Source organism: Nerophis lumbriciformis, linkage group LG12, assembly GCF_033978685.3.
Source record: "Nerophis lumbriciformis linkage group LG12, RoL_Nlum_v2.1, whole genome shotgun sequence".
Lineage (NCBI taxonomy): Eukaryota > Metazoa > Chordata > Actinopteri > Syngnathiformes > Syngnathidae > Nerophis > Nerophis lumbriciformis.
In genome coordinates, this window is record NC_084559.2 from 18,293,401 (window position 1) to 18,306,203 (window position 12,803).

The window sequence follows — 12,803 nt, forward strand, 5'->3', positions numbered from 1 at the left end:
AACTTTTTATAAAGTTATAAAAAAAATTAAAAATAAAATGTATAATTTATTTTTATTTTTAGACATGTATCTCGTACGCACGAGATACATTTCTATAAAAAAATAAAAAAATTCTAAAAAGATAAACATTTTCCCGATGTCCCTTTAGGGGCTCCGTAGCCTCGGGATTTTTTCAATGAAAACAAATGTGCAACGGCTCAGAAAAGGTTGAAAAACATTGCATTAATTAGCGATTATATATTTTTTATAGACATGTATAAATACATGATACATGTCTAAAATTTTTTTTTTAATTTATAAATTATTTTTTGTTTTTATAACTTTATAAAAAGTTTCTCGTGCGCACGAGAAAGTTTCTTGTGCGGTGTAGGGGCTCCGTACAAGGCACACCACCAGCAGAAAACATAAAAAAAAATGAAACTCAGCAGCCGATATTGACAATAAAAAGTAATTCTCGCAAATGTTTGATATGACTTTAAACCATAACCAAGCATGCATCAATATAGCTCTTGTCTCAAAGTAGGTGTACTGTCACCACCTGTCAAATCACCCCCTGACTTAGTTTGAGTTTTTTGGTGTTTTCCTGTGTGTAGTGTTTTAGTTCTTGTCTTGCGCTCCTATTTTGTTGTTGATTGTCATGTCGTGTACGGATGTACTTTGCGGACGCCGTCTGCTCCACACGCTGTAAGTCTTTGCTGTCGTCCAGCATTCTGTTTTTGTTTACTTTGCAGCCAATTCAGTTTTTGTTTTGCATAGCCATGCCAAAGCTTCAATGCCTTTTCTTAGCGGCACTCACCTACTGATATGGAAGAGTATTACACGGTTACTCTGCCGAGCTCTAGACAGCATAGACACTCAACAACGGCACATTTGCGGAGTATAATTACTGGTTTGCAAAAAATATTTTTAACCCAATTCAGTGAAATTACATAAACTCCCACGGCACACCAAACCATATCTCACGGTACACTAGTGTGCCGCGGCACAGTGGTTGAAAAACACTGTTATGTATGTTGACAGATATCGAGTCTCATTCTCTCCCAACAATGCTGCATACAACATGGACTGTTGTCATTTCTAGTAAGACTTTTGAAGTGCTTTTGTGAATTGTTCAAGAATTTGCTGAGGACTTGGTTATTTTATACTTGGAAGTTCTTGACCAAACTCACTTACCCAAAAATCTTGTATGGACCACCTTTTCTTGCATTTTTTTTAACTGAAATTGAAAGGCCTGAAGCTAGCCAAAGGTGAACTAGAGCAGTAATTCACAAACTGTGATACGCATTGCTCTTATTTAGTGCGGGGATCAGCAACCCTCGGCTCTCTCCCTGGAGCTTTTTCAAAAATGGAAAAATGTATTTGTTGTTTTAATAATGTTTCTGTAGGAGGACAAACATAACACAAACCTTCCCAATTGTTAAAAGGCCCAGTTTAATATGGTTGTGTTTATGCTTCACTGATGACAGTATTTGGCCAGCGCCGTTTTGTCCTACTAATATTGGCAGTCTTTGAACTCACCGTAGTTTGTTTACATGTACAACTTTCTCCGTCGCTGCCACAGAAAGACGTGTTTTATGCCACTCCTTCTTTGTCTCATTTTGTCCACCAAACGTTTTATGCTGTGCATGAATGCACAAAGGTGAGCTTTGTTGATGTCATTGACTTACGTGGAGTGCTAATAATCCATGCTAACATGCTATTTAGGCTAGCTGCATAATATTGCACCATTATGCCTCATTTGTAGGTATATTTGAGTTCATTTAATTTCCTTTACTTATGTCCTCTGTGTATTTAATTTATATTTGCATGTCTCATGACACATTATCTGTATGTAATATTGGCTGCATTTCTGATTGTGTGCCATGTTGTTCCAGACCACAGCAAACGCTACCCAGCTTGCAAAGATTGTAATAAATCCATTAGAAGAAGACAGCCCGTCCTTTCCTTTAACTTGGACACACACATCTATACATTTGGCAGTTTAAAGTCAGAAATTTTCATCCATCCATCCATTTGCTACCGCTTATTCCCTTCGGGGTCGCGGGTGGTGCTGGAGCCTATCTCAGCTACAATCGGGCAGAAGGCGGGGTACACCCTGGACAAGTCGCTACCTCATCACAGGACCAACAGACAGACAACATTCACACACAATTTCAGGAGTTATCTAATCCTCTGAGACACTTAATGTGTTGCCTTCATTATGACACTTAAAGGCTTTTAACTTTTTGCAGCTCCAGATTAGTTTCTTGGTCCAATATGGCTCTTTCAACATGTTGGGTTGCCGACCCCTGATCTAGGGGTACGCCAAATAATCACTTAAATTAGTCAAAGACAGTGTTACTGTTCAAACTGTGGGTAATATTACCGACAGTGGCCAATAATATCAAATATACTGGTTGACAAAAACCTCTGCCTTGTTTTTAATGAATATTTAGGCCTACTACGCTACTGTATTTTAACGTTGGTCATTATGTTGGTTCTTGAAGAGCCAAATATTTTTTCAAGTGTTACTTTGAGAACCACTGAAATAGAGCATGTGTACCCAATTATTAGACGTTCCAGACTGAAATTAGGTACTTTTATTTCATACTGCCTTTTTACAACCACAACAATGGTCTTGTTAGAGACCCCCCCCCCCCCCCCCCAATGTTTTATGTAATTTTGACAAAAACTTAACAGATTGGGGTGAAAAATTAATACATTGGAATTGTAAATCCTTTTACTAAAATTGAAACAAATCAAAACCTCAGCACAGGGCTTGTTGCTGCACACATTTTGTAAAATAATTGAGCTATAAATTGGGGCTAAAGTCCATTAAAATAATCAAAGAGTCGGGGGTGGTGTGATTGAAAGGCTAAGCAGATGTTTTGCAGCACAGGAACTTGTGGCACATTTTAAAAGACAACCAGCACATTGTGTATTTCCACAGCCCGTTAAGAATCTGTGTTGGGTCATTTCAGGGGCGAAAACTATTTCTCAGCAGTTCCGCAATCACATGTTCTTTTAGATAACCGAAAACAAATACATTCAGAGCCTGCCAAATTAGACAACTACAAAATAAAAATGCATAATCCTCTAGTCCAATTGCGAATTTGCTGTGGAAAATAAGGTGGGAAGAAATTACACGTCACTTCTTGCTGATGTGTGTACTGGCTGGCAAGTATCTTGAGTTCCTGTGTGGGAAAACCGTCTCCACTCTTAAGGAGCAACATTAGCAGACGAGTGGTGTTTGAAGCTCTGGAGAGCATGTCAGTCCATCTACTGTTTGACTTCCATAGCTCAATCACGTTAGTATGGTGTCATCTATCTCTTCATTGGAGTCTGGCTGGCTGGCGATCTTCTTCAGCGAGCGGCGGTGACACTCCGAGAGAAGGTCGTTGCTTGCCGAATCCAGAATGGCGCTGATCATCTGAGCGACGAAGCAGAGCATCAAAAGTTTTCCAGGGAAAATATTTACCATTTGCATTTCTCATACCTGAAAGTATTCTTCTCCCTGTCGCAGTCGGAGCAGGTTGACGATGGTGTGTTCACTCAGGGCTCTCACGCTGGTGTTCTTGTCCTTGGTGTTGTCTAAAAGTGTCTTCAGCAAAGACTTGATCTGACCTGTCTCCAAAGCAGGCGTAGCTGGATCTTTAAAGACCCACCAAAGGACCTGCACTGACACAAACCTGATGTCGCTGGACTGGTTCTGAAGACACTGTGGGGTCACACACACACACATTATATGCCTTTACAACGAGGGACGACATGTACTTCCACATTTTAATTCTAATAGTTTTAATGGTAACCTAAATAGAACGTGGTTTGGACAGCGTTATCCACAGGGGGGAAAAAAGAGAGCAGCTATGAATCCACTTGAGGGCGCTGTCTCACAAGTTAAATCACTCAACTTTTTCCAGTAGGAAGATCCCAAAGCTGTGATGTTGTGTAACTGCACTACTGTAAGTATTTTATTAATATGTACAACAAAAATGTAAAATGTGCCATCATTTCAATAAACATTTTTATTCTATTCTTTGGCAGACTATATGTAATATAGACAGTGTTTCCCCCAGAATATTTGTTAGTTAAGGTGGTGTCCGGGACAGGCGGACACGGACGGGGAAGGGCCTGGGTGGATGTAAGGAACAGTGTAATATGGCCTGTCGCCACCATCACGTCTCCATCGCATCGCTCCCTGGGGGGGCAATAGACTACAGACTGTGGTAAAGTAGGCCGGCTTCGTCGCATGAAAATGAAGAAGCCTACAATTTTTGGTTGTGTTTTCCGCTACGTATGCTGAATGGCAATATACGATGTATATCTCGTAATTTTTTTCCGTAAAGTAAAAACAAAACACAAAACAGTCCTGTATGGCGTCACATTAGTGCCAAAAATCCGAGCGCATAAAAACTGTTATCGCGCGCTGATTCTCCACTTCGTGCGCGCGCGAGACACCCTTTTGCGCGCGCGTGATGCCTTTTTGCGCGCGCGCGGTGCCTTTCTGCGCGCTCTCTGTGTACTCCTGGCATCTCTCCTCGCGCTGTCATGTTTCTTTTTGGCACTTTGGGGGCGGGTATGCTTAGACGGCCCCTCCTTTCTGATTGGCTCTGAGCATTTTTCATATGACCAATCATTCTCCAGTGTAGCAACGTTGTAGCCATCTTACCTCGGACATCTAGCCTCAATCATTACATTGATGTCAATGGTACATATACTAATTAAATTACCATAACTTGCTCGATTTTCGACCAATTTACAAACGATTTGCCTTGTTACAAATCTTATTACATGTAGATATGACATAGGATGCTGTACCTGTTGAAATTACCTCTTTCGCTGTAAAAAAAAAAGACTTGATTGTGCAACATAGTTGTGTAGGGTCAGTGTTAGTCAGTTCTCTGATTATTTTAAACTGTTTTAGAATACATTATTAAAAACCTATTTTTAACATTTTAAAAACAAAATTCAAAGATTATTTCATTAATTTTATGGCTGAATCAAAAGAAATTCCATAAATTAGAAAACAAATGTTCAAGAAGAAGTGAAAATACAAACTAATGTTATGGTTGGATGTTATTGCTGGTGGACCAGTTCTGGCTGAAAGATGTGATTATGGTGTTTGTTGTCTTATTATTTATTTGGGTCACATTTTGTATTACCCTGTATTGTGTTTATGTGGTATGAAATAATCTTCATCAGCGCGCGACATTTTTTTATCCACTTCTTCCTCCGTAAATCTTGATACATATTGACGATGACCCGCCCTGCTATACTTCTGATTGGCTCTGGCATTTTTCAGCATTTTTCGCCTGACCAATCAGAAAGAAGGGGCCGTCTAAGCATAAGCCCCTAAAGTGCCAAAAAGAAACATGACAGCGCGAGGAGAGATGCCAGGAGTACACAGAGAGCGCGCAGAAAGGCGTCGCGCGCGCGCAGAAAAGTACCGCGCGCGTGCAAAAAGGCACCAAGCGCGCAAAAGGGTGTCGCGCGCGCGCACGAAGTGGAGAATCAGCGCGCGATAACAGTTTTTATGCGCTCTGATTTTTGGCACTAATGTGACGCCATAGTCCTGGATACCTGAGATACTATGTCATTAGTTAGTAAATATTGACTTACTAAGACAAAATAATGACTAAGTCAAATGAATAACTTACTGTAAATAAGCGTTTGCAATAAGCGTTTGAAAAAAGAGAGTTAAAAGTGGGGCCACATGCTGACATATGCACAACTCATCATGCTTAATTTACAGGCCAAAAAAAAATAAAAAATATATATATTTTCTTTACATTTTTTTTAAGACTTTAGTTTAGGCGGTGGCACTTTGTTGTTAAGGCGGCCGCCTTAACAACAAAGCGCTGCGGGAAACCCTGATAGAAAATTGCAAATTGTTCTTTGAGAGCAACAAGATAAGCACAAAGTGTTTAATGCCTTTTTATTTTTTAACCATCTAAAATTGTTCTTTGAGTGCAATAGGCAACATATGTTTCATGTATTTTAAGATTTTCCGTTAAGATAAAGCCAATATTGATATTTTTTTGGCGTTCCCTTGAAAAGTATCAATATACATTTTGGTACCGGTACCAAATGATTGGTATCGGTTCAGGGGTTAAAATAACTTAAATATTTATCTAAATAGGGGAAATAGGTGGTTAATTGGTTAGGTATTTACGTATTTGCATATTGGGTTTTCTGCTGCATTTATCTATTGTGTTTATGGGGTTAAATGTATTTTATGTATATCTTGTATATCTGTTTTAACTTAAAGGGAAAACATGAGTCCATTTTCTTGCACTTGTAAATTATGGTATTATGGGATTGATAATTGATTAATGTTAATCTTGTGGCGTTTTGTCTTTCAAGGTTTTTCACCTAAAAAGACTGCTAAAAAGAAAAAAGAACCTGTTTCTTTGTTTGGAGAATATAAGGAAAAGGAAAGAAATAACAACAGTCTGGTCTTTTGAGTGAAATCCAGAAGCCACATTCAGCATTGGTACAACCTTCCAAGTGTGGGATAAGCACAGCATAATAACAAAACACTTGACAATTATTATTATTCATTTTTCTAATATTTTCGCCATGACCGGTAGGGCCCCAAAGATCAGAACTGGTCAATCACGATTGATGAGTTGGCGACCCCTGCTGTAGGTGATAATGTCATTTCCAAAATGTTCATTTAAATTAGTTTCACAGTCGAGTCAAGACAATGATAAGATTACTGTCAAATCTACAATTGGTGTGATAACGTGCGAGTCTGAAACTAATTATATTTGTCTACAATTGAATAATAGATAAGTTCAATGATGTTTGATTAAATAAAACTAGGGCTGAAACGACGCGTCGACGTAGTCGGTTACGTAAATACGTCGCATATTTACGTCACACTACCGTCATGGCGGAGCGCAAAGCAAACGATGCGAGCGGTGCGAGCGAGGGGAAAAAAGCACGCCAAAAGTCGTCAAAAGTGTGGGAGTATTTCAATAAACGACCTAAGAAGAAACGCTACTTTTACTCCGCTACTTTTACTCCGCTACTTTTATCTACATTCAGCTCGCTACTCGCTACTAATTTTTATTGATCTGTTAATGCACGCTTTGTTTGTTTTGGTCTGTCATACAGACCTCCATAGCGCCTGCGTTTCAACAAATACAGTCACTGGTGATGTTCACTCCGTTCCACCAATCAGATGCAGTCACTGGTGACGTTGGACCAATCAAACAGAGCCAGGGGTCACATGACCTGACTTAAACAAGTTGAAAAACGTATTCGGGTGTTACCATTTAGTGGTCAATTGTACGGAATATGTACTGTACTGTGCAATCCACTAATAAAAGTTCCAATCAATCAATCAAAAGTGTGAAGGAAAAAAGACCCTTTTTTTATTTCAACCGTACATCCCGTCAAAAGCCTAAAGACTGACTGCACAGTTCCTGTCTTCACAATAAAAGTGCCGCTCCATCGCGCCTGCGCTTTCAAAATAAGAGTCTCCGAAAGCCAGCGCAAACAAGCTACGGAGTTTGCCGCCAATGTATTTCTTGTAAAGTGTATAAAAACGAATATGGAAGCTGGACAAATAAGATGCCAAAAACCAACCACTTTCATGTGGTATTAGACAGAAAGGAGGAACTTTTTTTCTCCTCCATTTGAAAACGTGGACGTTATCAGCACTGCTGTCTGATTACAATCGATGCAAGTCATCAGAATCAGGTAATACACCAACTTATATTCTTGCCTTCATGAAAGAAAGGAATCTATATGTGTTAAACATGCATGGATATTCATTAAAACACCTTTAACATGTAAACAAAAACGGCAAAAAAAAAAATACATAAATTATATACTGTATATATCAATGTATGTATATATATATATATATATATATATATATATATATATATATATATATATATATATAAATGATATGTGTGTGTGTTACTCATCAGTTACTCAGTACTTGAGTATTTTTTTCACAACATACTTTTTACTTTTACTCAAGTAAATATTTGGGTGACTACTCCTTACTTATACTTGAGTAATAAATCTCTAAAGTCACAGTACTCTTACTTGAGTACAATTTCTGGCTACTCTACCCACCTCTGCTAATAATGTTGTTGTATGCACACTGTGTCGAGCGGAAATGGCCTATGGCTATGAACGAACATTTGAAAAGAAAACACCCGACAGCGTTCTTGCCATCACCATCAACTAGTCAATCGTCTGCGTGAGTATACGTTGTCATCATTACACAAAAACATGAATGTGTCATTTGTATCTGCGTTGTAAATTCATAAACTAAAGCACCGTTTCGCTCTGAGAGGAGCGTTTGGCGTGCCTGTTCAGTGTTTACAAAGACGCGCTCCTCTTTAACGCTAACGTTAATTAGTTGTGCAAATACCTTTTACAACATTAACAATTACATATACTATGTACAAATGAACAATTAACTTTCACTTTAATCATACTATCATTGTTGTGTTATTAAGCAAAATAAGCAATACTTTTATTGAAATGTTTACACTGTTGTTACAGAATATTTCCGTTTTGCACTTTTTTGTATTGGATGTTTATCTTTATTTTTGCACATTTTAAAGCAAAATAAGCAATACTTTTACTTTTGAAATGCTTATACTATTGCAGAATATTAAGATTTGCACTGGATGTTTACTTTTATATTTGCACATTAAAAAGCAAATTAGCTACTTTTAATTTTGTTAAATGTTAAAAGTTTTAAATGTTTACATTGTTACAGAATATTTTGTTATGTTGTTGTCAATGTTGACTGAGTGGCAATACTTTTTTTTTTGTAAATAAAAGCCATGCCTTTTGAAAAAACTGGCCTACATTTATTTTTCATCTTCATTTTAAATAAAAAAAATAATCGGTAAAAGGAAAAATAATCTGTAGATTAATCGAAAAAATAATTTATAGATTAACCGATTAATCGAAAAAAATAATCTATATATTAATCGATAGAAAAATAATCGTTAGCTGCAGCCTTAAATAAAACCCTACAACAGTGGTGTCTAAAATTATATATATTAGACCTTACATAAATTAGCTTTTTCACGAAAGGGACAAGCGGTAGAAAATGAATGTGAAGTGAATTATATTTATATAGCGCTTTTTCTCTATTGACTCAAAGCGCTTTACATAGTGAAACCCAATATCTAAGTTACATTTAAACCAGTGTGGGTGGCACTGGGAGCGGGTGGGTAAAGTGTCTTGCCCAAGGACACAACGGCAGTGACTAGGATGGCGGAAGCGGGGATCGAACCTGGAACCCTCAAGTTGCTGGCACGGCCACTCTACCAACCGAGCTATACCGTCCCATGATGAATATATATATACCGTATTTTTCGGAGTATAAGTCGCACCAGAGTATAAGTCGCACCTGCCGAAAATGCATAATAAAAAAATGAAAAAAACATATACAAGTCGCACTGGAGCCCGGCCAAAATATGAAAAAAACTGCGACTTATAGTCCGAAAAATACGGTACACATAAAATGTTTATTGAATGTAAAATATGTATTGTACTGTTTACTCTCACCTTTTCAGTCAAATTGTTCTGTTCAATTTTTTTTTTTTTTTCCCCAACTTTTTTTATTGGCATTTTCAAATAGACAGAAAAAAGTGCAAGTCGAAACAGTACAATTTTAAAGTCAGTAAATTATTCACACCCTTTCCCTTAAAACCCAAACCACCCACCCACCCAGGTCCCACCAACGAGGGACAAATGGCACAATTATATAACAAGTAAGACGACAAAGACAGACACATTCTCACATTCTCACTCACACACACACACACACACACACACACACACACACACACACACACACACACACACACACACACACACACACACACACACACACACACACACACACACACACACACACACACACACACACACACACACACACACACACACACACACACACACACACACACACATACGAGGCCAGAGACAGACAGACGGGATGAAAAGGAGAGAGAGGGAGGGGAAAAAAAAAAAAAAAAAAAAAAAAAAAATATATATATATATATACATACATACATACATGCATACATATATATATATATATATATATATATATATATATATATATATATATATATATATATATATATATATATATATATATATATATATACATATATATATATATATACATACATACACATACAAAAAATATATAATAATAATAATAAAATAAAAATAAAAATGTAAAAATAAAAATAAAAATGTAAAAATAATAATAATAATATATAATAAAATAACAATAGAATAAAATAATACTAATAAATAAAAGGGAGATTATTCCTCATCTGCGTCTGGGCATAGGTCAAGAGAGTTGACATACAGCAAAAAAGGACTCCATGAGCTTTCAAATGCTTGAGCCGAGCCTTTTAGCGAAAACCTAAGTTTTTCCAGGTTCTGTTCAATTTTTAATAAAAGTACACAATGTTGCATATTAATGTATGTACTTGACTGAAAAAAGCACTAATATAAAATATCTAATCTATAAATGTTAAATAATATTAAAAAGATTGTTATACAAACAACAATGTCCCACATGTTATATGTGCTGATGTTGTTAGAAAGTCAAAATTAAAGTCTTGACAGTTTATTTCAAATCCTGCAGTTTGGATGGATGGACTTATAACACAAAGAAAAAATGTGGTGTTTCGTTCAGATATCTTAGCATATATTGATCTACACTAGTTTACTGTTAGCATCTTTAATGTATCAAAGTGACTCCCCTCTGTCTGTAAAACGTTTAGACACCCCTTTCCTACAAGACACTGCATGTATGCGAGATGATATGTCATCGAAGTGCCAGTGCTGTTGTGCTATACCTTGATAAACTGCGTGATGATGCGCTGGGAAATATTACTGCTTCCATCCACGCTGAGCTGGTGTCTCATCAGGAATCCCATCCCTCTAATCCCGCTACAAGCAATGGGGATCTGGAAGAGGCGTTAAATCACATGAAAAGGGTATATTCAAAAGAATGACTCGTGTGCGTGTATTACAGTACAGATAGTCAAGTCTTACTTTTCTTTTTCTTTTAAATTGTAATTTTACTGCCTTTTTTACATCATGGACTACAAATGAAAAATAGCCTTGTGGCTAATTCTGGCTTTTTTAACCACGTGTAGTCATGTGTTTAATGAAATTACATTGTCCCCTTTGAAATAAACTAATCTTAATCTTTAAAATAGTCAATGGCAATACTTAAGTAAAACACACAAAAGGAGTGATGAGGTTCTCAAAGTCAAACACACTTCTAAGATTCCCCTCACCCTGTCAGCAGTGGCGTTGGTCAGAATGGTCTCCGTCACACTATCGCCGTATTCCTTCCCACACAACTTTGCAGGCGCACATTTGACAGATATGGCCAAAGCCATGCTACGACCGTGACGCACCATCCAGTCCACACCTGACATATCCGCTGAAAAAAGTAAAAGTCACAATAAATAAATGAGTAATATATACAGACTTATGCTTCAGGGAAAAAACATATACCGTATTTTTCGGACTATAAGTCGCAGTTTTTTGTATAGTTTGGGGGGTGCGACTTATACTCAGGAGCGATTTATGTGTGAAATTAATAACACATTACCGTAAAATATCAAATAATATTATTTAGCTCATTCACGTAAGAGACTAGACCAGGGGTCGGCAACCCGCGGCTCTGGAGCCGCATGCGGCTCTTTGATCACTCTGATGCGGCTCAGCAGCTTACTTGCTGAACCCCCCGATTTTCCCGTGAGACTTCCAGATTTCAGTGCCTCTGGCAGAAAACTCCCGGTATTAATATTCACAGATTTTCACCCTTACAGCTTTAATAAGGGCGTGCCATGATGGTACAACATTTGGCACCCTATACAATCTGTATTAACAGCGTGCTAGCCCAACCTCTTGTTATACAATATGCATCTTCTGCTTACACACGTACGTGACAGCAATGCATACTTGGTCAACAGCCACACAGGTTACACTGACGGTGACCATATAAAACAACTTTAACACTCTTACTAATAATGCGCCACACTTTGAACCAAAACCAAACAAGAATGACAAACACATTTCGGGAGAACATCTGCACCTTAACACAACATAAACACAACAGAACAAATACCCAGAATCCCATGCAGCCCTGACTCTTCCGGGCTGCATTATACACCCCTGCTACCACCAAACCCCGCCCCCACCCCAACCCTGCTCCCTCACACATCAACCCCCCCCCCCCCTCTGTGCGTCGGTTGAGGTGGGCGGGGTTTGGTAGCGGGGGTGTATAATGTATCCCGGAAGAGTTAGGGCTGCATGGGATTCTGGGTATTTGTCCTGTTGTGTTTATGTTGTGTTAAGGTGCAGATGTTCTCCCGAAATGTGTTTGTCATTCTTGTTTGATGTGGGTTCACAGTGTGGCGCATTATTAGTAAGAGTGTTAAAGTTTGTTTTATACTGCCACCGTCAGTGTAACCTGTGTGGTTGTTGACCAAGTATGCCTTGCTGTCACTTACGTGAGCAAGCGAAGGCCCCATACAACGTGTGGCTGATCAGGTACGCTGGTTGTAATGGGTGCTATATGCTGTACTTTTACGGCGCGTATGACGCTGACAAGCGCCATTCATGTAAAACCAGTGTGCCGCACCAGCTTACAAATTCCATATTAAGGTGTGGCCAGCGTGTCTGAGACCCCTGGTTAATACATAGCACAAAGCAAAAAAAAACTTTGTATGCAGTGTTATTTCATTTTAAATTTCAAAAAATGTTTGCGGCTCCCATTGTTATCTATAATTTGTGACTGGTAA

General features: G+C 38.1%; 1 protein-coding gene across 1 annotated transcript in view; it reads right to left on the reverse strand.

Annotated features, from left to right (window-relative positions):
• Positions 1 to 2,705: 2,705 nt before the first annotated feature.
• Positions 2,706 to 12,803, reverse strand: part of LOC133623071 (stalled ribosome sensor GCN1-like) — a 73,652-nt gene continuing 63,554 nt past the window's right edge. Inside the window, exons 54-57 of the mRNA XM_061986015.2 lie at positions 11,289 to 11,437; positions 10,842 to 10,952; positions 3,476 to 3,697; positions 2,706 to 3,409 (exon numbers count right to left, since the gene is read on the reverse strand). Of these exons, the coding sequence (XP_061841999.1) occupies positions 3,284 to 3,409; positions 3,476 to 3,697; positions 10,842 to 10,952; positions 11,289 to 11,437 (608 nt within the window). The 3' untranslated portion in view covers positions 2,706 to 3,283. The remainder of the gene's footprint in view (positions 3,410 to 3,475; positions 3,698 to 10,841; positions 10,953 to 11,288; positions 11,438 to 12,803) is intronic.